This window comes from Hypomesus transpacificus, chromosome 11 (genome assembly GCF_021917145.1).
Source record: "Hypomesus transpacificus isolate Combined female chromosome 11, fHypTra1, whole genome shotgun sequence".
NCBI classification, from domain to species: Eukaryota; Metazoa; Chordata; class Actinopteri; order Osmeriformes; family Osmeridae; genus Hypomesus; species Hypomesus transpacificus.
The window spans coordinates 17,635,182-17,659,286 of record NC_061070.1 but is presented as its reverse complement, the minus strand read 5'-3'; the positions used below and the strand labels follow the sequence as shown (position 1 = coordinate 17,659,286).

The 24,105-nt window shown below is 45.2% G+C and overlaps 3 protein-coding genes across 5 annotated transcripts in view; 1 reads left to right on the top strand and 2 right to left on the bottom strand.

The window, feature by feature from the left end:
• The window catches only part of LOC124473648 (protein bicaudal C homolog 1-B-like), a 44,790-nt gene extending 33,764 nt beyond the window's left edge, over positions 1 to 11,026 (bottom strand). For 2 of the 3 annotated variants that reach the window (XM_047029278.1, XM_047029277.1), the window contains exon 1: positions 10,436 to 11,026. In XM_047029278.1, the coding sequence (XP_046885234.1) occupies positions 10,436 to 10,625 (190 nt within the window). In that variant the 5' untranslated portion in view covers positions 10,626 to 11,026. The remainder of the gene's footprint in view (positions 1 to 10,435) is intronic. The other variant, XM_047029276.1, reaches the window with a different exon arrangement.
• Positions 11,027 to 17,326: 6,300 nt separating this feature from the next.
• Positions 17,327 to 20,050, bottom strand: LOC124474126 (ubiquitin-conjugating enzyme E2 D4-like). The gene is made up of 7 exons (XM_047030023.1): positions 19,878 to 20,050; positions 19,096 to 19,159; positions 18,926 to 18,957; positions 18,444 to 18,521; positions 18,083 to 18,188; positions 17,885 to 17,978; positions 17,327 to 17,766 (listed from the first exon to the last, which is right to left on the bottom strand). The coding sequence occupies exons 1-7, from the start codon at positions 19,899 to 19,901 to the stop codon at positions 17,721 to 17,723; spliced, it is 444 nt and encodes a 147-aa protein (XP_046885979.1). The 5' UTR covers positions 19,902 to 20,050; the 3' UTR covers positions 17,327 to 17,720.
• Positions 20,051 to 20,883: 833 nt separating this feature from the next.
• Positions 20,884 to 24,105, top strand: part of LOC124474125 (regulator of G-protein signaling 7-like) — a 32,147-nt gene continuing 28,925 nt past the window's right edge. The window contains exons 1-2 of the mRNA XM_047030022.1: positions 20,884 to 20,923; positions 22,083 to 22,197. Of these exons, the coding sequence (XP_046885978.1) occupies positions 22,120 to 22,197 (78 nt within the window). The 5' untranslated portion in view covers positions 20,884 to 20,923; positions 22,083 to 22,119. The remainder of the gene's footprint in view (positions 20,924 to 22,082; positions 22,198 to 24,105) is intronic.

The window sequence follows — 24,105 nt, the reverse complement described above, 5'->3', positions numbered from 1 at the left end:
GCACTATTTCTACACCAATGGTCTCTGAAGACCAGCAAATTAAAAATAACATTTATTTTTTTATTCACAGAACATAATTCAAAGACAGAACACCAGGGTGTAAAAAGACTTGATGTTTTCACAAACTACAGAATAAATGAGGTGTGTCAACACACACCCTACAATACACACAGCAAAACATGCCCTGCATGATCTAATTCCACCGACAGAGGCCAGATTAGGATCAAGGTGTCCAGATGTCTGCATGGCCAAAGACAAATTTGAGATTTTAAATCTGAGATCTCAGATGTAAAGTTGTTAATTTAGTGAGTGTGCTGATGGCCAGACTATAAACTTGGATGGTCCTTTACAAATCTAAAGCAGACTGTCTGACTTATCTGACTGCGACTGGGCTACTTTAAGTAGAGATTCTAATAGTCAGCACAGCAGTTACAGCAACAACAATCAAGTGAAAATGTGCTCCAAATACATACAAGCATGTTCTTAGCCTGGGCCCAGGACGGAACCTGAATTTCACTTAAGGCTGTTAATGGACACTTGTACTATGAACAGGTGTATCCTTCATGTTCAGAAGTGTTGCTCTCCGTTTTGGGGGAGGAATTTGAAACACTTGGTTCTAGACTCCAACTTAACATGGTCATTGGAACTGCCAAGGGAGCAATTGGCCAGTAACATGTTTATGTTCAAAAATAGTTTTACATCCAAGTGGTAAAACGTATTTATTTGAGGGGACAGAATGGAATCTGAGCCCTGGGAGGAGTTAAGCCTCTCGTTTTCACTGTTCTCCGAGAGGCTGTAGATCACTCAAAACAAGCGCACACATCCATCTAAGAATGCTCCTCCTCTGCCAACACCAAATTAGAACCAGGCAGAAATAAAAGAGTATACAAGATAGGATGATTAAACTGCTAATGGCAAACATCAGCGGCAGAGAGACTGAAAGCAAGAGAGAGAAAACTCCATTAAGCACTTGACTGAAATACCCCCAAAATCTTTTTGAACAGCCATTCACCATGAAACCAGTATTTGACTGACTTGTCATCACATTGGAGAGTGGGAAATCCAATGTGCTCTACTCCCTTAAACTCAGAGAGGGACGTAAAAATATTTACTTGTAAAAAGATGTTGCAAGAAAACACATTAAAAAAACGATAGCACGGCAACCACTGCTGGAAGACAAAGACACATGGAGAATCCAAAAGATAAAGAACCTTCCGGGAACATCCTGAATCCTATAAATATAACTACAAGTTGCCCAATCTCACACCATGATCCCCAAATTCTTCAGATGGAGAAGGGGATGAGGGGAGGGGGAAGAGGGGAAGTGGAAGAGGGGAGGTAGAAGAGGGGAGGGGGATGAGGGGAGGGGGATGAGGGGGAAGAGGGGAGGGCGATGAGGGGGAAGAGGGGAGGGGTGAGCTCTGGGGTACAGTATATTAGACGGGAGGAAAGAGGAAGCCTCCCTTCTTTTATCCTTCATACCCCAAGAAGGCCTGCACTCTGCTATGGGTCACAGCCAAAACACAGCAACAGACCCAGCAACACAACACTACACTACATGACCTTGCTTGCCAAATGCTTGTATGGCCATACTGCTAAAAGTTAAATTATAAAATAACAACATTTAGTAACAAAGCGTTAGTATATTTCATTTACATGTTAGCATACTTTGATCTATTGATACTCTTACAGTAACAGCCTTACATTGTGTTTGATACAGCAGCCTCATCATTCGTGGCGTGCAGATTGGGCATAAGGAGGAAGAAAACAGGAAGATAACATGGAGATGAGGTGAGACGAGGACAACCACTCGCACCTGCCCCCAGCCTCACCCAGCCTCCCCCAGCCTCACTCCAGCCTCACTCAGTCTCACCCAGCCTCACTCAGCCTCACTCAGCCTCAGCCAGCCTCACCCAGCCTCACCCAGCCTCACTCCGCCTGACCAAACTATCAGAGAGCCTAATCCTAAGGCCTCTAGGTCCCATATCTTATAGTACAATCAATACAACCAGGCGGAGGCTTAATGAATCATAACGCAGATGCCCATTTACCACCAGTAATCTCCAAAAGTGCCATTTAGAAAACTGACTTTACAAATGTGAAATACTTAATCAAAAGCTTGCCCATTAGCTCTGTGCTCTCACTGAACTACTTCATGTAATCTCAACCGAAACATCTGCGATACTGACAGACAGCAAGACAAATGAACTCTGCTATCCATAATTCACGGAGGGAGGGAAGGAGGGAGGGCATTAGTAAACAAGAGAGAAATGGGGAGATATTCATCGAATTTTAAGGGGAGGAAGAGAAGAGGAGGAATGTAAACAAGTCATGGCCTCCTTCCACACACAACAGGATGAGGAAAAGATCCCGTAGATCCTGAGTATTCAAACAAGACATTCATCTGCTATTGATCAGAGGAATGGTGTGGCGCCGAGGCTGAAATAACTCCACTCCAACATGACAAACGGTTCAGTAGAGTGATGTGTTAAACCTGGGAAACTGAAGTGCAATCAAACGGCCTAACCTACTGTAGCAGAAGAGCAGATCTCTCCCACGGTCTAAAAACCAAAGGTTGTTATATATATTTGTATCAATGGAGTCATCTCTTAAAGCTATAGGTATAAGGGTTTCAGTGCAGCAAAAGTGTTTCTTTGTAGCCTGTTAAGGCTTCGGTATTGAATCTTGCCTGAAAGAGTTATTTTGTTGATCGCATCCTTCGTTTGTAGTGTTCAGCTCACCTCCAACCAAGTCTTGTAAAAACATTCACATCAAGTACACAAAAATATCAGGTAACTGGCATCAAACCTTTTAGATGTACCTGATGCGCCAGATCTCGTGAATCCAGCAACCTCGCGAGGTCAAGTGGCCTCATTTCAATTTTTCTGTCCTAAGGAGATGTCTCCATTGTTGAACCCCTTTGACAATTTGAAAGAAACTCAGTCATTCAAGTAGTAATCAAAGTATTTGCCTTGGATGCAGATCCATAGTCTCTGGAGAATGCAAACTGAGGTAGAGCCAATGATAAATCTGGGAACTACTGTGCTTGGCATCAAATCCTCACAGAGAAGTCATCATGACCGATACTAAGAGGCTGGAGAATAGATCATAGGAGATGAGTGCATTAAGGGGAAGAAGGTTTGGGAGACAGAGCGAGGGGAAGTTTGATGAATAGAGTGAGAAGATACAGAATATAAAAATTGTACAACTGAAGCAAAATATACAAAAATGATTGCCATGTTTACACAAGAAGGATTCTGAAACAAATGATTACCGAGAAAGAAAGAGTCTATTGTACTATTATACTTTATAAATTAGTTTTTATGAGAAATGACCTGCCAAGAACCATCGCCTCAGAGACAGGAATCACTGTCAGCACATTCACACTGAGGACCAACTGCCAAATGCTGGGGCAGCTGGGTCTATTTCTTTACTCTGCTTCTGTTCAAAATCGACAGGTTTTCCAACATTTAAATCCAAACTTTTACCGCATGTGTGAAAGTTAGCTGGCTAAGTCCTTCAGCCGGCTCAGCAAAGTAGGTTCCTGAGTTCATGTCTGAAAGAACTACAAATCCCAGGTATCCTTGAGAGGTGTGATCCTCGCCATCACTACTCTACACCCAGCATAATCTTGGGATCCACAGCGAGAACACCACTAAATTACTGACAAATGACTCAGGACTCAAAACCTGCTACATTGTACATGACACATCTATATCTACGCTGTCAACACTAACATTTACAACTCTGCAAATCCAACCCTCAGATCCATGCATCCCAACTAGACCATCGATCACTCTCAGATGTTATGACTAGCGACATCAAAGGCTTGAGAGCTGAGTGAGATGCAGTGCAGAGCTGCTCTGATGAGTGGGAAGGCTCGTCTGGGCCGCAAACAAAAGAACACATTCAACACTCGGTTTCTGCCAGGAAAACACTGCTTTTTCGATGACACGCCTGTTCCTATCAATCAAGTCCAATAAGTAGGATCAAAGATATGCTCTGTGGGTATCACCTTTCAGCAGATGGGCCTGCTAGCACCAGGGTCTGGGTATGGGAGTAAAACAAAAACAGAAGTAGGGTGAATTCTGTTCTCTTTGTAGAGAGCCCTGGCACACCATTACACACACACTGACACCCAGTCACAACACTCCATCTCCTGAGAAGCACTAGCTCGTCACTTTACCACTTATGTCAATCTCTTTGTGAGGTCATACAATACCAGCTAATCCTCTGAAATAGACAATTGGTCAACAAAAACTGTCCTTATGTTAAAAGGTACAGCAGAATCCAACCACCTCCTTGACTGGTTTCTTCAGTAAAGGTTACTGGTTATTCCCACTACCTTGCCATAGGAAATGGTTGTATTTATCAGTGTTGCAAAGGATCAATGACACAACAAATGCTGTAGTTTAAACAACCTGTATCCTTTCATCACTCTCTAGAAGTTGTTCTCTATCCCAAAATGGCTTCTTTCTTGCAGTTGCCAGGCAACCGGTTTATTAGGTTGGTAAATAAACAGCTGGATCTGTACCACAGTACATGCTGCAGATCAGTAGACAGAATGTCATTTTAGAAACTACACAGAACAGACACCAAAGGTCACTAGATTAAGAGTTATAGAAAATGACCTGATTTGACCTGAGTTTAATGACCTTGCTAGCTCATAAACACCACATCGTGGGACATGCCATATATAAACAGATACTCTAGGAACAAATCAGACAGCTAAAGATGTTTACAACTATGAGGACTTGGTAAGTAAAACCTCATCCAAAAAAACACACTTTCTAAGCATATCTTCAAGTTCAAGTCTTTTATTGTCAGATGCACAGAACAAGGTCAGACTGGGAAATGAAATTCTTAGGACATGACAACACAAAGCAACCTGGCATAACATAACATAAGTACAAAGACCATAGATTAAAATATAGTAAACCCCCTAACATTCAAATAATATACATAGGTGAATATTAAAGTGAAGATCAGAGAATGAGTCTGGAATTAGCAAAGCTAATCAAGCCAGCTTTCTCTGGTACAGACAGTTCACTTACATGGATAAAATATTTTTAAATAATTTTGAAATGGTTTGGGGAATTTTATTTTTGTAATATTTGACTAATGATGGATCCAAAGATGTTCATTGCAAATAAAAACACACTGAAGTATTTGGCAGGATATTTTTCAAGTAGTAATTGACCCTGGTCTGCTCTGGCATATCAGCATATCTGTCATGCCCCCCACCCCCTACCCCCACCTTCGTGTAGATAAAGAGTGAAATTGCAGACCGGATCCACCCCTGGATCCACCCCTGGATCCACCCCTGGATCCACCCCTGGATCCACCCCTGGATCCACCCCTGGATCCACCCCTGGATCCACCCCTGGATCCACCCCTGGTACCTGGTATCTTTGACAGACCCCCCACTGACAAAGGAGTATAGGGAGTTAGTCTCTTTGAAGAGAATAAATGTTGTCCTGTAACTATCACTGGCACATTACTCACTAGTTATTACTTACGTTCCTTAGTCACACAGAAGGGCAGCCATTTTGAATGTTATTTATATTTTTATCTAGGCTATCAAAATGCATAAAAAATCACTCTGAAATTAAAATCCAAGTGTAGGAATTCATTCCTGGATTACTTAAGGCTTTTACGACACATCCAATCAACAAAGATAAGCGCTCATGGGAAATGAAGTAATTCAATTACGGTGGCTTTTGAATTCCCATCGTTTGAACCAAACCAAATAAGATCACGTTTCCTTCTTCCTTCATTCCGGGCATAGTACTTCAAAAGTGGCCAGGACCATCTCCAAAGGTCCTCTCATAAAAGGTCCTCTCTCCAATCAGGCCCAGAGTAGAAGACACAGATTGTCCCGAATGTTGAATGAAGAAAGAGAACAACAAACCAAAAACCAGAAGTCTTCCAAAGATAAACACTCAAAGCTCCTGGGGGGTGTGGTGGTGGTGAGAGAGAGTGTGTGAGAGAGAGTGTGTGAGAGAGTGTGTGAGAGAGAGTGTGTAAGAGAGTGTGAGAGAGAGAGAGAGTGTGTGAGAGAGAGAGAGAGAGAGAGAGAGAGAGAGAGAGAGAGAGAGAGAGAGAGAGAGAGACAGAGTGTAAGAGAGAGTTAAAGGGGGGCACCCTTAAAATGTTTCTAAAATAGCAACCGCAAACCAGACAGAATGTAAATCTGCACTTTGAAAGCTGAAGAAAAAAAAAAACAAGCATGGAGTGAAGTAGAAAAACAGGTATTCATTTCGGTCCAGAAACAGAAATGGGTCCGACTCAAGCTGCAGTGGACTGTTGAAATACGATTCCGGGTTATATTTTCTTGAGTAATGAAAGGCAGGTTTTTCCACAGACTGGAGCTCAATTATATTAGAGCTCCTGAAAGCTTCATCATGCTTGGGATGAAGGAATTCAACGCGTAAGCAGAGTCGAATATAACTGTTTAATTGCATCAGCCTGTTTCACCGATTTGAAACTTCAAACACAGGCGATGATCCAAGCAACAGCTGACTTTCAATATGATTGGAAGATGAGTTTAATTTTCATCGAGCACTGCCATTGAGCGCTTTTTGTTGGTTGTTTGTGCACACCAAACACAACGATGATTTCTCCTGGTAATCTGTCCTCGGGCCTAAATGAAGGCTACTGTAAATGTTATACCAGTGTGTGACTTGCGAGATGTGACAGTGAAAGCCTGTAGCTGGAGCAGAGGGAACACGAGGGCTGGAACAACAGGCCAGTGTTCAGCTGCAGCAGAGGAGAGCGTGCCTGAAGCACATTCCCCAAACGACACTCACTTCCTGTCTGAAGATCTTACTCAGCACCCAGGAGAAAGAGGAGAGGAGAGGAGGAAGAGAAGAAAGAGGAGGATGAGGCCCTCGCACAAACTCTTGACTCAAGCGCAAACATCTCGATTCCTACTCCAACTTCTCCTTCCTGTTAGATACAAAGTACTCTATGCACACAATGTATGGTACATCTATAGCAAAGGCCCTAGCATAAAACCAGAAAGAGCATCAACAAAATGTAAATATTGGTTGCTAATCGAAGAGATCCTACTGACCAGGGCCAACACACAGCCACTCAGTAATAGTCTGTGGTTTTTGAAGGGAAGCAAAACGAATTAGGTTAAAGCAGGGAAAGTATTCATTTAATGGGGGCTGTTGTAGTTAATCTACAAGCAGCAAGGTTTGTTTGTCAGTACCACGCTCCAGGAGCCTGCAGAGATGCATGTTTAACATGGTTAGCAAGGAAAATTGTGACCCCCAGTGAACCCTGCTGAATCACAATTTAGCCCAAATATATTGCATCTATTTGGCGTGATGGGAGCAGTAGGAACAACACATGCAAGCTTGCACCATATAAACTCTCAATTATTTCGTATAGAACGAACAGTAGGAGAACGTTTCCCACCCTCGCCTCAATGACTTTACTCAATCGTTAACAAGTCTTAAAAAGGTAGTTTCATTGTACCGAGAACAATTAGCTTAAAGACTTTCCAAACCATACCAAGATCTGCCAACTTAAAATAGACTTGGTGTACGGTCCCAGCAACAGCAAAGAGCTGTCGAGTTGTGCTCACCATACAAACACTTCACGGTTTAAACCCTGGAACCTTGCATACCTGCCAACCTTGGGATTCTTGGATCAAGTGTTTCTAATCAGCTAATTATTTCCATATTTCTTAGGAAGCCAACTTTGCCAGACTGGGGGAGGGGAGGAATGCACATGTAAATAATGAGTAGTAATGAGTGTGTGTGTGTGTGTGTGTGTGTGAACGCATGTGTCGGTGAATGCAAGCGCGCCCTTATTCTGAAGTGATGCACTGTAGTCGAGATGTTTCTGTTAGTGTTAACATGGCTCCTGAGAAGCTACTGCATCTCTCCTCCAGCCTCTCACTCCCTCTCTTCCACCTGGCTCTGGGATGGAGACACAGGAAGAGACAGGACAGAGCCACTCCAGTCAGAAGCCTGTACATCAAAGCTGTTATTCCCCCCAACCATCACTTCCACTCACAGATCACTTTGCTACATGGCATAAGATTACTCTGCGAATTGTAAAAACAGCCCTTTTACATCCATCACACAATTCTTCTGGCATGTACGGCCAAGGAGTGTGATCCATATGTGAACAAATGTTAAGGCTGGTCAAAGACTTGTGTGTTCATTGTTTCACCTGATCCAGACTACTGAGAGGAACAGACACTAAACTAATGACAATAACAGGCAGAACTGGAACATTGTTTGACTGTGATACTTTTTTCTTTGCAGATGAGATGCATCCACATGAATGTATCCCAGTAAACAATGTCCTTTCTCCATAATCAATGCTTAAATACCTGTCCACATGCACAAGTTAGCAGTGGTGTGTGAGATATTGTCTGACATTGAGGGGGTATTTCACAGCTTCTGGCGCTTAGCAACAGATGTTACAGGAGCATCAAAGAGAGCAAGGTCGGGAGATACCATCACAGATCATGAAAAAGTGTCAAAATAAACTGACGCTTCCACACAATGGTTTCATTATGGGCCTAACTATGCCTAGGAAACCCTTCAGGACACAGCGTCAAAAAGTCTGTTTTCTTTCCTCCAATGAAAACAGCCAGATGTTACAGCAATGACGGTAACACACTGCCACCAATCAGAACACACCGATTTGAACAAAGATACTCATTGGTTCCGAATACACAGACAAGACATGGGTTCAAATTAGTCACAAAAAGGCTAAAACAACAAACTCCTCTTTCTACTCAAAGAAAGGATTTGGAAGGATTTCTTCCCAAAAAAGGTCTCATGAGATAGGGAACACCCTTCCTCACACAATAAGAGGGAGAGCAGAGCTGTTACACGGCTGACGGCGTATGTTCACTCTACCTGAAACTCCAGCTGACCAGAGGAGACAGATGACGGAGGCAGGGAAACAGTGTGTTCTCCATGCACCCACTGCAGCATGAACCATGAGAAATATCTTCCACCTCCCATGATGAAACCCCAAGACCAAAGAAAACCACACACTTACCCTTGCATGTAAATCTTAAGGCTATGCTTCTATTTAGTTTGGACAACACGAACACATTGCAGAGGGAAATATGTCACCTTCTTACTCACAATAACACATCTGCGAACACACACCCACACACACACACACACAGACGTGGCACACTGTGTCCGAATGGGAACCATGGTTTAGGGCCGGCCTCTGGTTAAGTTGTTTTCCTGGAAAAGGCAGGAATGACATGGAGCTTTGAGGAATGCACAGAGCTGCAGCTATGAAGCGCCATCAGAGGAGGCTGAGAGAGGCTGGGTGTGAATACGTGTTTGTTTCTGAAGAGGACTAATCCACAACAAACTTTCCAAAGTACAAAAAATAAGTACACACTCACAACACAGTGAAAGCCTGGATAGTATTTTGACTGAGTCATTGCAGGTGCATTCAGTACTTAATCGTGAGACAGTAAAACAATTAGCTGTACAGATATAATTTACTGAACTTGAGCCAACTAATACTTCTTGTTTTTACTTTTGATTTAATTTCCATGTAGACATTGACTAGCTGTTGTGAGATGGATAAAGAAGCTTCCAACGTCCATTCAGTTGCACGAACATGATGTGTTTTGGAGAGAAAGAATTATGACCCTATTCAAATGGAATCATTGGAAAATTGCCACTCAAACATCCTGAAATCACCCCATTCAACTGTAAATTGTCCAATAGAGTTAAGCTATTAATAACCATTTGTATAAACAACGTCAAAGCTTTAATAGTAACCAGTTGAGTTTTTTTGAAAAAGAGTGGAGTTATGCTGAAGTTTAATAATAAAATTGTATTTTAGCACATAGGGTTTAAGGACAACTCACACAAACCACACCGTGAGTGGTTGGTAGCCCACTTCTTTAACTAGAAGTTGGACAGTTGGTTGTAGGTCAGCATCATTAGTTATGGATATGTTAACGTAACACAAAAATTGGAATTTCCATTTGGTCCGGATTTACAAAGATTAGGCTAATTGAACTCATTGCTGCTGCGTAGCGACTCCCATTGGTCGAGTTGTGACACTAACGCAAAACCAATCTGCCTTCCCTAGTCGAAACGAGCATGTCATAACAGCAAGGTTGGCCTTGACAATTTGATGCCTAATTGGGAAACTTCAAAGCTGAAAATGAAGTTGCGCAATTTATTTAGTTTGATTATTAAAATGCTTTCAGGCTCAACAAAAATGAAAATCTTAAACTAGGCTATGTAGAGTCATAGAACCTTTTTCCGTTTAATCTCCTTGAAAGTCACAAAATGAAAAACTTGGAAGGCCTAGGAAAACAGAACATTCGCTAACATAATTAGCTTACTGGAAACTTGGGAGACATTTCCCTCATATTCTTCCAAAAGTAGCACCACGGTTTACAAAAATCAACAGGCCTATACTTTACCTAGTAGCATGACTTCCAGTTTCTTGCGGTCAACTCGAAATCTTTCCTCCGTCCACTCTGGGTCTGGTAAGACATGGGGTCCGCTCAAGTCATCTTCGGATCCGGGGATTGGGGAGTCACTGCGCTCGCTGTTCGAGCCCTGGTCCGACTGGTGCAAGTATCCGCTCAAAGAATCGCACTGGGCAGCCATTGCGCTGCACAGCAACGTTTCCAATGACCACTGCGTTTCGAAGTAATTTTAAAGCTACACTAAACAGTAAAGTTGTAAAGCTGTTTCCAAACTTTATCCTTTCACTCAGTTTGAAATGTTGTCCTTCATCGTTGCGCAGTGCGACTTCACTGAATCCCTCTCGCGCGTATCAGCACCACTAAAAAATAAACTGGTGTGATTGGGTGCTACTTCTATTTGCTGACCCTTGAGCGCTCAAATTGATGCCCTGTGCAAGAACTACTTGGGAAATCTGTCACGTGTCATAGGCCAAGCCTACACAAAGATCTAAATATGGGACTCCTCCCAAAGCAAGTTTTACCCAACATCTGGAATCTCTCCTAGTAGCCGACTGTACTTTCTACGAAGTCGTTTTAGTCCCCCTCGTAAAAATGAGCCTATGCAAAATGTGACATACCTACGATCACGAGCTGTATGCGGGTTGGTGGCAAGCTGTCTCTACTATGCCTAATCCGTTAACACCAGATAGTTTAGGCAGAAATTAATAAAAGCTATTAGTGTTATAAATACGCACTGAACATATTGTAGCGACCCACGGATTGGTCGCGTGTTAACTCGCGCTGTTGGCGCAAAGGATTGTGGGTGGCGCAATTCACATACTTGTTTCATGTTTGGTTAATGTTGTATGCATGTTTGAGTTGAGTGTTGTTGTTCTGTCAATTAGGTTTGTCAGTGGATGATGTATGGATATTAGTAACTATAAGTTATCGTTGTTGCCATAACTGTGAATTGTATGTGAGTTAATGAGTTGTTGTTGGAATTCACATGTGAGTGGTGGTGTAGTAATAAAACCTGTAGTCGAGCGGTGAATGGGACACAGGATAAAAAGGTCTTCTTCTCTGCGTCCGATTATTACGCATCCACTCCAATATAGACCCCTAGCGCCATCGTTACATTGGTGTCAGAAGTGGGATGGCGCAACCACGCAGGATGGAGGAAGAAATCGCAGATCTTGAAGAGACCATTAAGAGGACTCAGCTACACCTGGAGAAACGTAGGCTGAAGATAGAGCGTTCCAGGGCAAGAACGTCGTCCCACGCTGATGGGTCCAGTGTGCCACGGCCTTGTCGCCCCCTAGAGGCCGGGAGTGGAACCACAGAACACACAGCCATAGCTGTGGACATCCAACCTGACCTACCTGGGGCGTCCCCACAGGTGGATGTTGGGGCCATCCTGCCCCGTTCCACTGCCATGCCAAGAACACCAGCGAAGGTGCCCAAGTTCAATGGAGAGACGCTCCTGGAGCCATATCTTGCCCAGTTCCAGTTGGCAGTGTGGCATGGTGGTTGGAGCAGCGAGGAAGCCGCCACTCATCTTGCCCTGGCGCTGGAGGGAAATGCGCTGCAGGTGCTCCTGGATCTGACCCCGGGAGAACAGCGGAACCTGGAGACCTTGACCGGGGCCTTGGAGAGGCGGTTCGGGCAGCCACCATTCCCTGACCAGAGTAGGGACAGGCTAGCCAGCTGTCGCCGCCGGGAGGGAGTTTGGGCGCTTTCGCCGCAGATATCCAGCTCTACGCCCGCCATGGCTATCCAATGTTCGACGCCGCTGCAAGAGGGGAGCTGGCTCTCCATGCATTCCTCAAGGGGCTTATGCCAGAGCAGCTACGCCAGCATGTGCGTCTCACCATGCCCAGAACCCTGGAGGGGGCTCTTCAAGAAGCGGTACGGGCAGAGGCGGTGCTCTGCACTCAGGCTGCCCCACGGCTGTCCCTTCCACACGTCCGGGCCATCGACTGTGAGGGTGAGGAGGCCGAGCCAGTTTGTCAGGTGCAGTTTCAGCGGCGGCCAGCCCCAGCTGGGAACCGTCGACCTCGATCCACTCTTCGGTGCTATCGTTGTGACGAACCTGGTCACATTGCCCGTGACTGCCCAGCACCAGCACCAGTCTCCAGAGCACCACAGCAGACGGGAAACGACGGGGGGGTGGCGCAGTGAGGGGCCCGCCACCCCAATCGTTGGCCCCTCCCTTAAGCCAAGAACTGTTGATTGGTCGTGTAGGCAACACTAAGGGACTGTATTTGGACTGCTGGCTTGATGGCCAACCCTGCCAAGCTCTAGTAGACACGGGGTCTACCGTCTCACTGGTGCGTCCTGGCGTCCTTCCAGGAACCATGGGGACGCTCTCCGGCGCATGGGCAAAGTCAGACACGAACCTGGTGACGGTGACAGGGGAGAAGGCTGCTACAAAGGGGAAGAAGCATCTGCGGATCCAGGCTGGGAACCAGGAGGCGGAGCACGAGTTCTGGCTTGCCAATATTCAGGACTCGTGCATTATCGGCCTGGACCTGTTGTCCCGTTGGGGTGCCTATGTTGATGTCCTGAGGGCAGCCATCACCCTTGGTGGGGAGACTGTGGCGCTCCAGGCCGGCCAGGACAAGAACACAAAGGTCAGAGACCAGCAAGCCAGCTGCCAAACAGCTGCCACCAGCGACTCCATGCCAGGTCAGCCTACCAACCATACATCGGCGGAGACGTCTGAGGCGGTGAGGGAACTCTGCCGCCGCAGCAGTGATGGCCTTGACCAACAGCAGTGCGGCCAGTTGAGGCACCTCCTAGAGGACTATGCAGATATCTTTGCAGCAAAGGATGAGGACTGTAGGCGGACGGGGTTGGTTCAGCATTCCATTGACACCGGTACCGCCCAACCCATCCGCCTGCGGCCTCACCGGCTGGCCCTCGGCAAGCGACAGGTGGCAGAAGACAAAGTTAGGGAGATGGCTGCTGCTGGGGTAATTGAGCCCTCTGACAGTCCGTGGGCCGCACCAGCTGTCCTGGTTCGAAAAAAGAATGACAGCTGGCGGTTCTGCGTGGACTATCGACGTCTCAACGCGGTGACCAAGAAGGACTCTTACCCCCTCCCTCGCATAGATGACGCCCTCGACCATATCACAGGCTCCAGCTGGTTCAGTTCCCTTGATCTGCGTAGTGGCTACTGGCAGGTGGAGTTGGCCCCTGACGCACGACCAAAGACTGCCTTTACCATTGGACAGGGACTGTGGCAGTTTCGTGTTATGCCGTTTGGACTCTGTAATGCACCAGCGACGTTCGAACGGCTGATGGAGAGGGTACTGGCTGAAATACCACGGAGTCGTTGTGTGGTATACCTGGATGACCTGCTGGTGCATGCCAGCGACTTTGACCGAGCCCTGGGTAACCTGCAAGAGGTCTTTGAAGCCATTCGTCAGGCTGGGTTGCGGTTGAACCCTGCCAAGTGTCGCCTGCTGACAAGAGAAACGCAGTTCTTGGGCCATGTGGTCAGCGCGCACGGGGTAGCTACCGACCCCGCTAAGGTGGCCGCAGTCCAGAATTGGCCACCCCCTGCCAACGTCACCGAACTGCGGAGCTTCTTGGGCCTGGCGTCCTATTACCGGTGTTTCGTCCGGGGCTTCGCCACGATTGCCAAACCCCTCCATCGACTGACTGACAAGGGACAGCCCTTTGACTGGGACGACGTGTGTGCCGGAGCCTTCACCCAGCTAAAAACTGACCTTACCGAGGCTCCCATTTTGGCCTACCCAGATGCGGAACAGCCCTTCATCGTGGACACTGATGCCAGCAACGTGGGAGTTGGCGCCGTACTGTCCCAGAGTGTTGGAGGGGTGGAGCGCGCAGTAGCCTACTTTAGCCGCACTCTGAACCGAGCTGAAAGGAACTACTGTGTGACCCGGCGTGAGCTGCTGGCAGTGGTCCTGGCACTGCGACAATTCCGGCCGTACCTGCATGGCAGCCATTTCCTTGTGCGCACCGATCATGCTTCCCTTACCTGGCTGTTGAACTTTAAGAACCCGGAGGGCCAGGTGGCTCGCTGGCTGGAGGCCCTACAGGAGTATGACTTCGAGATCCAGCATCGACCAGGGCGGTTGCATGCTAATGCTGATGCCCTCTCCCGCCGCCCCTGTGCAGTCTTGGAATGTCGGTATTGCCAACGACAAGAGGAGCGGGACCAACCACTGACGGTGGCAGCCATTCAGACAGCTGACTGCGAGGGGAGTTCTCCATGGACCTCCGCTCAGCTGCAACAATGCCAGGAGGCCGATGCAACCTTGGCGGTGGTAATCAACTGGCTGGCGACGGGGCGGCGTCCCGAATGGACAGAAGTGTCTGCCCACGGACCGGAGGTTAAGGCTTACCAATCACAGTGGGGCAACTTGGAGCTCCATGACGGGCTGGTGCACCGGAGGTGGAAAGCTCCTGGCCGGGGAAGCGACCTCCTACAGCTGCTGGTACCCCGTGAACTCCGCCAACAGGTCCTTCAGACCGTCCATGGCTCGGTGGGGGCGGGGCACTACGGCATCGCCAAGACCCTCCGCCGCCTCAGGGGCCGATTCTATTGGCCAGGTTGTCGACGGGACGTGGAGCTGTATGTGCACTGCTGTGACCTTTGCACTGCTAAGAAAGGGCCAACGCAGCGCTCCCATGCCCCATTGCAGCAGTACCTGGTGGGGGCTCCGATGGAGCGAGTAGCGGTGGACATACTTGGGCCCTTTCCAGCGACTGATTCCGGCAACCGCTACGTCCTCGTGGCCATGGATTATTTCACCAAATGGCCGGAGGCATACGCGGTGCCGGATCAGAGTGCCACCACAACTGCGGAAAGGCTGGTAGAGGAGATGTTTGCCCGCTTCGGGGTCCCTGCGGAACTCCATAGTGACCAGGGGCGGAACTTCGAGTCCCAGGTCTTTAGCGAGGTCTGCCGACGGCTGGGAGTATCCAAGACGAGGACGACACCTCTCCACCCTCAGAGCGATGGGCTGGTGGAGCGGTTCAACCGCACCCTGGCTACCCAGCTCGCCATCCTGACCAGCCAACATCAGCGGGACTGGGATCGCCACCTGCCCCTGGTCCTGTGGTCGTACCGGACGGCCGTCCAAGAGTCCAGCCAGTGCACACCAGCTGCCCTCATGTTTGGGCGGGAATTACGGACACCGGTGGACTTGGTTTTCGGGACCCCGCCCGAGCCGGAGATTGCTGGAGGAAAGGAGATGGATTACTACCGGAGGTTGATAGATCGCCTCCAAGTAGTCCATGAGTACGCTCGTCAGGCCCAGGCTAACTCTGGGGTACGGCAGAAAAGAGCCTACGACACCCGGTGTCGGAAGCTGACCTTCAAGCCCAGTGACAAGGTCTGGGTGTATTGCCCTACTCGTAAGAAGGGGGTGTCACCCAAGCTATGCAGTCACTGGCAGGGGCCCAGTGAGGTTATGGAACGGGTTTCTGAGGTGGTGTATCGGGTGCGCATGCCTGGTCGGGGGCGTGTGGTGGTGCTGCACCAGGACAGACTATCACCATATCGCCCGCTTGCTCCAGAGACGGGTGGAGCAGAGAACGACACCAGCGGCACCATTCCCACTGGACAATGTAACCCCCCCCCTATGGCACCTTCTACCAGTCCCAGGAGGCCAACTCGGCGGCGGTTACGGCCAGGACACTTAAGAGACTACCTGTTGGGTGATGGGGTTGTCGGGGACGACTGACCCCTCAGGTGGGGGCTATGTAGCGACCCACGGATTGGTCGCGTGTTAACTCGCGCTGTTGGCGCAAAGGATTGTGGGTGGCGCAATTCACATACTTGTTTCATGTTTGGTTAATGTTGTATGCATGTTTGAGTTGAGTGTTGTTGTTCTGTCAATTAGGTTTGTCAGTGGATGATGTATGGATATTAGTAACTATAAGTTATCGTTGTTGCCATAACTGTGAATTGTATGTGAGTTAATGACTTGTTGTTGGCATTCACATGTGAGTGGTGGTGTAGTAATAAAACCTGTAGTCGAGCGGTGTATGGGACACAGGATAAAAAGGTCTTCTTCTCTGCGTCCGATTATTACGCATCCACTCCAATATAGACCCCTAGCGCCATCGTTACAATATAAAAACACAACTCTGGCGTAGCCCAAAAGTAGACCATAAAACTTCAAACTTTTAGACGCAAGATGGGCTATCCTGTGTTATTCTTAAAGTGTAAACGGAAGACCTGGATAAACCCTCGGTGGTTGTTAGTAGATATGTGATGAATAACTTGGTCTGACCTAGGAGCATCCTGCCCTAGTTTACGTGGCTAAGATCAAGGAAATGTTACTGGGCTAGTGAAAGAAAGTTCACAAATAGCAACTGTTCCAGGTATGTTTAAACTGGATAGTATAAAACCACAGACTATAATTTGAGTATGTAAGAGGGGTAGTTAATATCCAACGGTAAAAAGTATTATTTCATCAGCACCACCATGACGCGTTCCTGAAAGACCGTGTCTTGACGAAAATAAACATTTTAAGCGAGGCTGCTGATAATGAATATCATTTGACACGATTTAACATTATAGCAAGATGTAGTAATCACCAAATAACGCAATATACAAAATAATGGAGGCATCAAAAGACTAAGTATTAAGTATTTCTAGGACGTTGTCAGTGCAGGTAAATACTCCCACCTAGTGGTTAAATGAATTAAGTCAATTTAAACCACTGGGTGATGCGTCTGACGCTCCATACTGAATATATAGGCGTCATTCTACGTGTATCATGTATGAACAATTTCACAAAGTTTACACTGTCCAATATACAGCAGAAAATAAACACAGATTATGATTAGATAATTAAATAGACAAACATTAGATTAGATTAATTCTTATGTTAAATATTCACAATAATGACCAGCACAAAATACCTCGTTTCACTTTTTAATGCAAAATGATAAAAAATAGATTTTGTATAGCTTTATACTATACAATAAAAATCTCTAAAAGAAAAAAAGAAAACTGTACCTAAAAGATGGAGAAAAAAAAGAAACCATAATTGGCTTTTAATCTTTACAAGCCATGTTAGCAACAAAAGAATAATAACTTATAAAAACTATGGAATTTTCAAAAGAAAATGGAAAATGTGACTTCAAAGCGTAAAATCAGTTAATTAGGGAAGAGAAAGTGTTTTAGTTTTTTTCTTTCTTTATCAAACACTTCTTCTTTAGCCAGTGTTGATTCGGCGTTTCAACAGTACTTTGTGGTCAGTTGTCCAGCAAATCCATTTGCCACAACCTTTTTCTCAGCCAAAATCTTAGTCCTTTACATTGCATACTTTTGTGTCCATTCTCTGGCTAGTCTGTTGTACCTGTTGAAAACAAACAGTCTAAATGTTAACAATGAGTGTAAGCTGTAATGTCAAGCCATTGGTTGAGTAAATTCCCTGTATTGATGCAAGCAGGAATAATACATATATTCAGACTCACTTAGTTTTGTCCAACTTGTAGATGTGTGCTATGTCTGGGACTAGGGGGTCATCTGGGTTTGGGTCACATAGCAAGGAGCATATGGACAATAAAACTAAGAGAAAGGGGAGATGTATATGAATGATTTAGGATTTTTTTAGGAATGTCAGAAGTAGCATTAAGTGTCATGATTTATCAACATGACAACATGTCTGTTACCTTTTGATACTGTAAGGGCTGGCGACCACTGTGACCTCAAGATGTCCAGACAGATGCTCCCATTACTGTTGATGTTAGGGTGATATATTTTTGTTGTGAAGGCTACCTATGGAGACGACACAAATCACAGAGAATGACATTCAGGGCTTGACGTGATTTGTGACCATTCAGACAAGATTCGTGTTTGAATTCTTCATCCTCTGCTCACTCGTTCACAAACATACACTCACGTTGGAATTTTGTTGGCATACGATTACTCTGGTTTGAATGAAGTGAACAAGTGGTGCGGAATAAACAACAAAGGCATGTATGGGAAACAAACGCAGCCATATGTCATAACAGTCCATCAGACGTTAGTCACCTTTGGTGGTTTGAAGGGATAGTCTGTAGGGAAGTGAATGGTGAGGAAGAACACTCCACCCTGAAATGGGCTGTCAGTCTGATGGAGAGAGCACAGGCCAAACTTTACAGCGTTTGAAGAACACATTTATTTTCAATGATTGCAACTCATTCAGTTTCAAATCAATCCTGTCATCCTTGTTTCACATCTAACCTTATAAAACACAGTCAAATTTTCTTCTCATTGTATATAGTTACAGAAGTAATAATGGCTTATAATACAATGTTCCACCGTCAGATACCCTAAATCATTCCTCATTAAACGATGGATTGGACACAAGTGCTACGTAGTGATGCTAAAGGACATGGGTTATAATACTGAGAAAAATGGAGATGAGTCTATCGTCTCCACAATGATTAGAAGGCCCGTCAGTCAACATAATAACACCATTGTATACTGAATATCCAGAAATATCCAGGAAGAGAATCTAGAAAAGGACTTACCGGTCCCATGATGGTGGCTTGCCAGTGAAACACTACAAATGAATAAAGAAAGGCTTCACATGACCCATGAACCATATCATATTACTGATAACAATAACCTCCATCATGATTGATTGTGAGTGTGTGCCAAAAAGATTCACGTGAAGGTATTTTAGGTTTAACTGACTTACAGTCCTCTCCAACTGGCCCAGCCGAGCATTGGGCTGGAGGATCCCTTTGCAAATCATGTAGTTCCTATAATTTAACATTGTGTATGAGCAGAACAATGTAGTTAGCCAGTTACTAAAAGAGCAAGCACACATTTCAGACTAGTATACGTTTTTATTTGAGAATAGTTTCACTTAGTGCACCTTTCACTTAGCAAAAGATTTGGCTATTTATGTTTGAATTAATGACAGCCGTTCCAACGTAAGACACCCTAATTAACGTCAGGTGCTTTATCCACACACTAGCTAGCAGTTAATATTTTTGTCAACTGTAACACCCTATAGTGATGGTTCCAGTAAATGTTGACTTCATCTAGCCAGAAAGCTAGCTAACTATACAGACTAGAATGATGTCAGAATGGTTAGTTCGAGAGAGCTAGGCTAGCGAGCTTGCTAACTAGCTGTGTTAGCCAAACTGCAGCGTAGATACCTTAGCTGCTGGCTAACTAGACTAAGCTATTGTTAGTCTACGTTAGGCTTTTTTAAACCGAAACTAGTCCTCAAGCTAGTAATATCGGCGATTATCCATCTACCCGACGAGTTTACCAGTTAAATACCATAGCTAGCTATGTAGTACAGGTGTTTGGTCTCTTGATACCCAATCCTAGCAAAGACAATAACAGTTTGCTAGCAAGCTAGCTTTTAAGCAATGCAATATGCTATCGTGGAATTATGCCGGTGCCATGGTGGTGGTGACCAACCGTTTCTAAGAATGACGACGTAATAAAAATGTTGCTCACACTCACCTTCTGTATTCTTTTTAAAGCCATGTCAGTCCTCCAGATGTATGTTCGTGATGTTAGCTACCGTACGCACCTGTCGGTCCTGTACCTGTTCCTCTTCTCTTTTGACTAACTAGCTATCTACTAGAATGTTTTGAGAAATTTGTGATTTCTTTTGTTTCCGCTTCGGAGCAAACCCTCAAAGCATGCTGGGAGATTGAGTTCTATGTTTGTCTCTCTGACAGAGGCAGCGCCATCATCGCAAACTTTTCAGCCACTAGATGGGGGCACTGTTTCACATTCATTCGGCGAACTCGCTCGCTCTCTTTCTCTCTCTCTCTCTCTCTCTCTCTCTCTCTCTCTCTCTCTCTCTCTCTCTCTCTCTCTCTCTCTCTCTCTCTCTCTCTCTCTCTCTCTCTCTCTCTCTCTTTCTTTATCTCTCTCTCTCTCTCTCTCTCTCTCTCTCTCTCTCTCTCTCCCTCTCTCTGTCTCTCTCTCTGTGTCTCTCATATTAAATTAACGTGTGACATTGCATGATCCGGTTCGGACCAAATGAACCATGATGGGCCACATGCATTCCCATGGCTAGTTCTGGATGTATGTAAAATCGTTGACAACATATTGGTGCACATCTATAACTCTTTATCCCAAAAATATGGTGTTGTCTCATTGCATTGCATTATAACCTGTCGTCAACCCTTTAGGTTTTCCTTATAATACAGGCTCAGGGCATCACTTTGAATTGTGGTTATTCTTACCATTACAACCTCTTCAATTAGTGCTTGCACACCTTATTATCTCTCCCGGTTCCATGATTTCTGGGCTGGATTCTTTGCTCATGATTGGTCATGTATAGATGCACGTTCACGTACTCTGGGGTGACGCGCGCCCGTGCTGTTCAGCATCATTTTGAGAGGAGAGGGCTACCAAGTCTGCATCTAATGCCTGCCTCTTCACATCGCCAATGAATTATCCTTGCATTCCTATGTCTACCAGTTGACACACTGCACGCACGGCATACCAGTTCTGTAAGGGAAGAGAATTCCATTCGCAAGCTGTGCGTTTTACAGGTAAATTACCAAGGATTGATAGTATTCGTTCACGCATTTACGTTGTATGCATGGTAGATTTGACAGATTGATTACGGGTGCGGGGCGTTTTGCGGATGCTGTCCATGGTACTGAAATCTGAATGTTTTGTCTTGGTGAAGAGGTATGAGTGAGTGGTAGGCTATAGGCTATGCCGAAGTAGCTGAGGTGACACGACTTTGCCGTTTAAATATTTGTTCCGTAAATTCATTTTGAATAGCGTGTCGTGTCGACTGTCTCAGGATGAACATCTTTCGTATTCGTATGGTAACCCATTGCGCTCAAACATCTTTCGGCGTCTTCCATTCTACTTGTATTTTCATGTTCAAGAATAGACTACCGCCATGAAAGTATAGGCACAACTGCTGAACGCCTGTCTTTGTTCACGACTGTATCTTCAATGTTTCCGTTTTACTCATTTCAACGCAATTTTATATTAAAAGCTTGCATGCTGACCTTGTAGTCAATATTGCCAGGATTCTTGCCAACTAAACCTTAGGTCTGAGTGTTGCCTGGTGTTAGCGGACTGTGGACTCTTCCAACTGCACGTTATTAGATTATGTAGCAGTGAACAAAAGAGGATGAAGATGACCATATGTGTAGATCTTATACTAGTTGATAATGACTGTTTGTGTGGATATAGGTATACTAGCTTTAAATACAGTGTGATAAAACACAGTGAGCTTCAAAGATTAAATGTCTACAGGAAAAACGTAAAATCTAGATTTAAAATACTTAAAATGCTCAATGTCTTGAAATGTTAAGTTTCAACCCTATCTGAAGCATTCTGTTTATTAATGTAATGTGACTAGTAGACCAGATATATTGTTCAGGCGTATCATTACAGTGACCTAGGATTCAGGGTTCGAATTACAGGGGGGGGGGGGGGGACTTGGACCCCCCCAAAAGAGGTAAAAATAACGTGTTGGGGGGGGGGTCGATACACGCCCTGGAGAAGAAGTTGACCCCCCCCGATTGTCATTGTATAATTCGCACTCTGACAGGATTACACAGTATGCCAAGCAAATATACACACCAACAATCGATCCAAAGTGGGGGGGTTTCCTGGTTCATAATAATAATAATACAGATCGCTTCTATTATGTCACATATCATGTGTTTTCTGTCTTTCTGCCATCAGCAGCACCTGAGGTTGTGGCTGCAATCCCTACTGGACAATGGCACAGACCAACAGCGTCGGGCAGGGGACCAATGGAGTAACCGATGAGTCGCCCAACATGATTGTCTACAGAAAGGTAAGGGACATTCAGAGCCCTGATGCTATAGGTGGCGTGTGTGTGACACACGCAGGATTGAACTTGAGTGAAATAGATTTGATCTATGTAGTGGTGCTTTGCCTTTAGTTGGATTGGTGTTTATATTTGGATTGGGTTTCAATGCACTGCGTGTGCCAGCCAAGAGTTGTCGAACATGGCACATTGTTGTTACCACAGTCACAAGTGCAAATGCATGTTCATACAGGCTTGTTGTATGATTGCAATACATGCTACCTAATACAGTGAAGCACCCACACGCTCACACACGTAAGATGCATATATCCAAGTGATCATGCAGCAACACACACAATTAAGCTTGGAAATGGTCTCTGGTTGGCGATACATGAGCCCGTTTGGCCATGGATGTCATATCTCACATTTTAGGACGGAGTGTTTACCAGCTGATCTAAAAAAAGCAAAAGGTGTATAAAATCCTCAGTATGCTGTCGTTGCAATTCTTCTTCATCGTTGACTGTCGGATGAATTGCACTTCAAGACATGCTCTCCAGGGAGACATATGGGTTTCTGTGGAGACCATTCTCAGTTATTTATGTGTCTGCAGGGAAGGAAATTAGGTTGGCTTGTTTTGTGTACTTTTTAAACACAGTGCATATGGGATTTTGTTTACTCTAAGCTATGACTCATGGCTAAATGATTCTGCTCATTATTTTTTTTGTCTTTATGCCACTTTTCTGCTAATGGGCAAAAAAAAAGAAGCAATTAATTATGTTTACTTCCTGTTGTTATGAATACTGCCAAATGCCAAGTACAATATTAATTAATGAACAGGATGTTGCCAATGGTTGGTTTTGTAATCATTCATGCAGAAAGCTAAATCTGCTTTAATTGTTAAAAGTTGTATTTTGCTTCATAATGGTGCTTCAATGAAAGCCTCAGGTGGATCAAGATGAGGGGTATACCTGGGAATAAGACCCAGAAGCTTGTTACCAATCAGTCTGAAATCTCACCCCGGTAGACAATAGACAGACTAATACCCTTCTGTGCATTTGAATTCAGCTCACATGTACTCTGCCAGCTGCATGCATCTCTATATGATCAGAGCATTGCAGGAAATGCAAGGGCTTGGTAGGTCCAATGTTTATTCCATCTTAGTATGTTAAGAATCATTGGTCATACCAAGTAAATCATCTCTACAGGTTTATTTTATATCATATTATAAAATAATAACACAAAACATAAATATATACTTTTTATAAAGGGTTGGAGATGTCACTGTTTGAAATGAATGAGTTTGTTCAAGTTGTCAATGTAAAGGACATCTAAAACCAAAGGGCTATTTATGAACCACACTTGTCTGTATTTAATACCTTTCACCAAAGGTTTTCTAACATGATAAGGATGACTTAATGAAAGTTTTACCATCATGAAAACATTACTCCTCAAGGTAAAGTTTGACCAGATTTTCATTAGTGTATACATCCCTGAGTACTCATCCCATCTTAACAGTTCCCACTGTATCAATTTAACAGTAAGCAGTACAACACTGAAGCTATCTCACTGCTCACCTGTCCTTTATAATAGTAAGGCTCCAATGAGTGAATAGCCATCAATGTATCTATGCAGATTTGCATGGCAAGCTTCTGGTAGCTAGTATATCTACTTCATGGTCTGCTTAAATAAGATTCTACTTTACCATAAGACAATGGTACTCTAAGTTGACTGTTGGAACGGAACTGCACCCGACTACATCAAGTCTATGCTCCAGCCTTACACCCCCAGCCCCCACCTACGGTCTTCTTCTGACAACCGTCTGGTGGTCCCTCCGCTCAAGAGCGCCCAGTCCCAACACAAGCTCTTCTCCTGCCTGGCCCCCCAATGGCGGAATCAATTCCCCACCTCCATCAGAGACACTGACTGTCTCCCCAC

Bases quoted from the DNA above. Each gene is read 5' to 3' on its own strand.
- LOC124474126 (XM_047030023.1), bottom strand. From the start codon at position 19,901: ATGGCTTTAAAAAGAATACAGAAG. The intron at 19,160-19,877 runs GTGAGTGTGAGC...GTTAAATTATAG, and splicing joins CTTTAAAAAGAATACAGAAG to GAACTACATGATTTGCAAAG. The intron at 18,189-18,443 runs GTGACTAACGTC...TCGTCTCCATAG, and splicing joins ATCCCTTCAAACCACCAAAG to GTAGCCTTCACAACAAAAAT.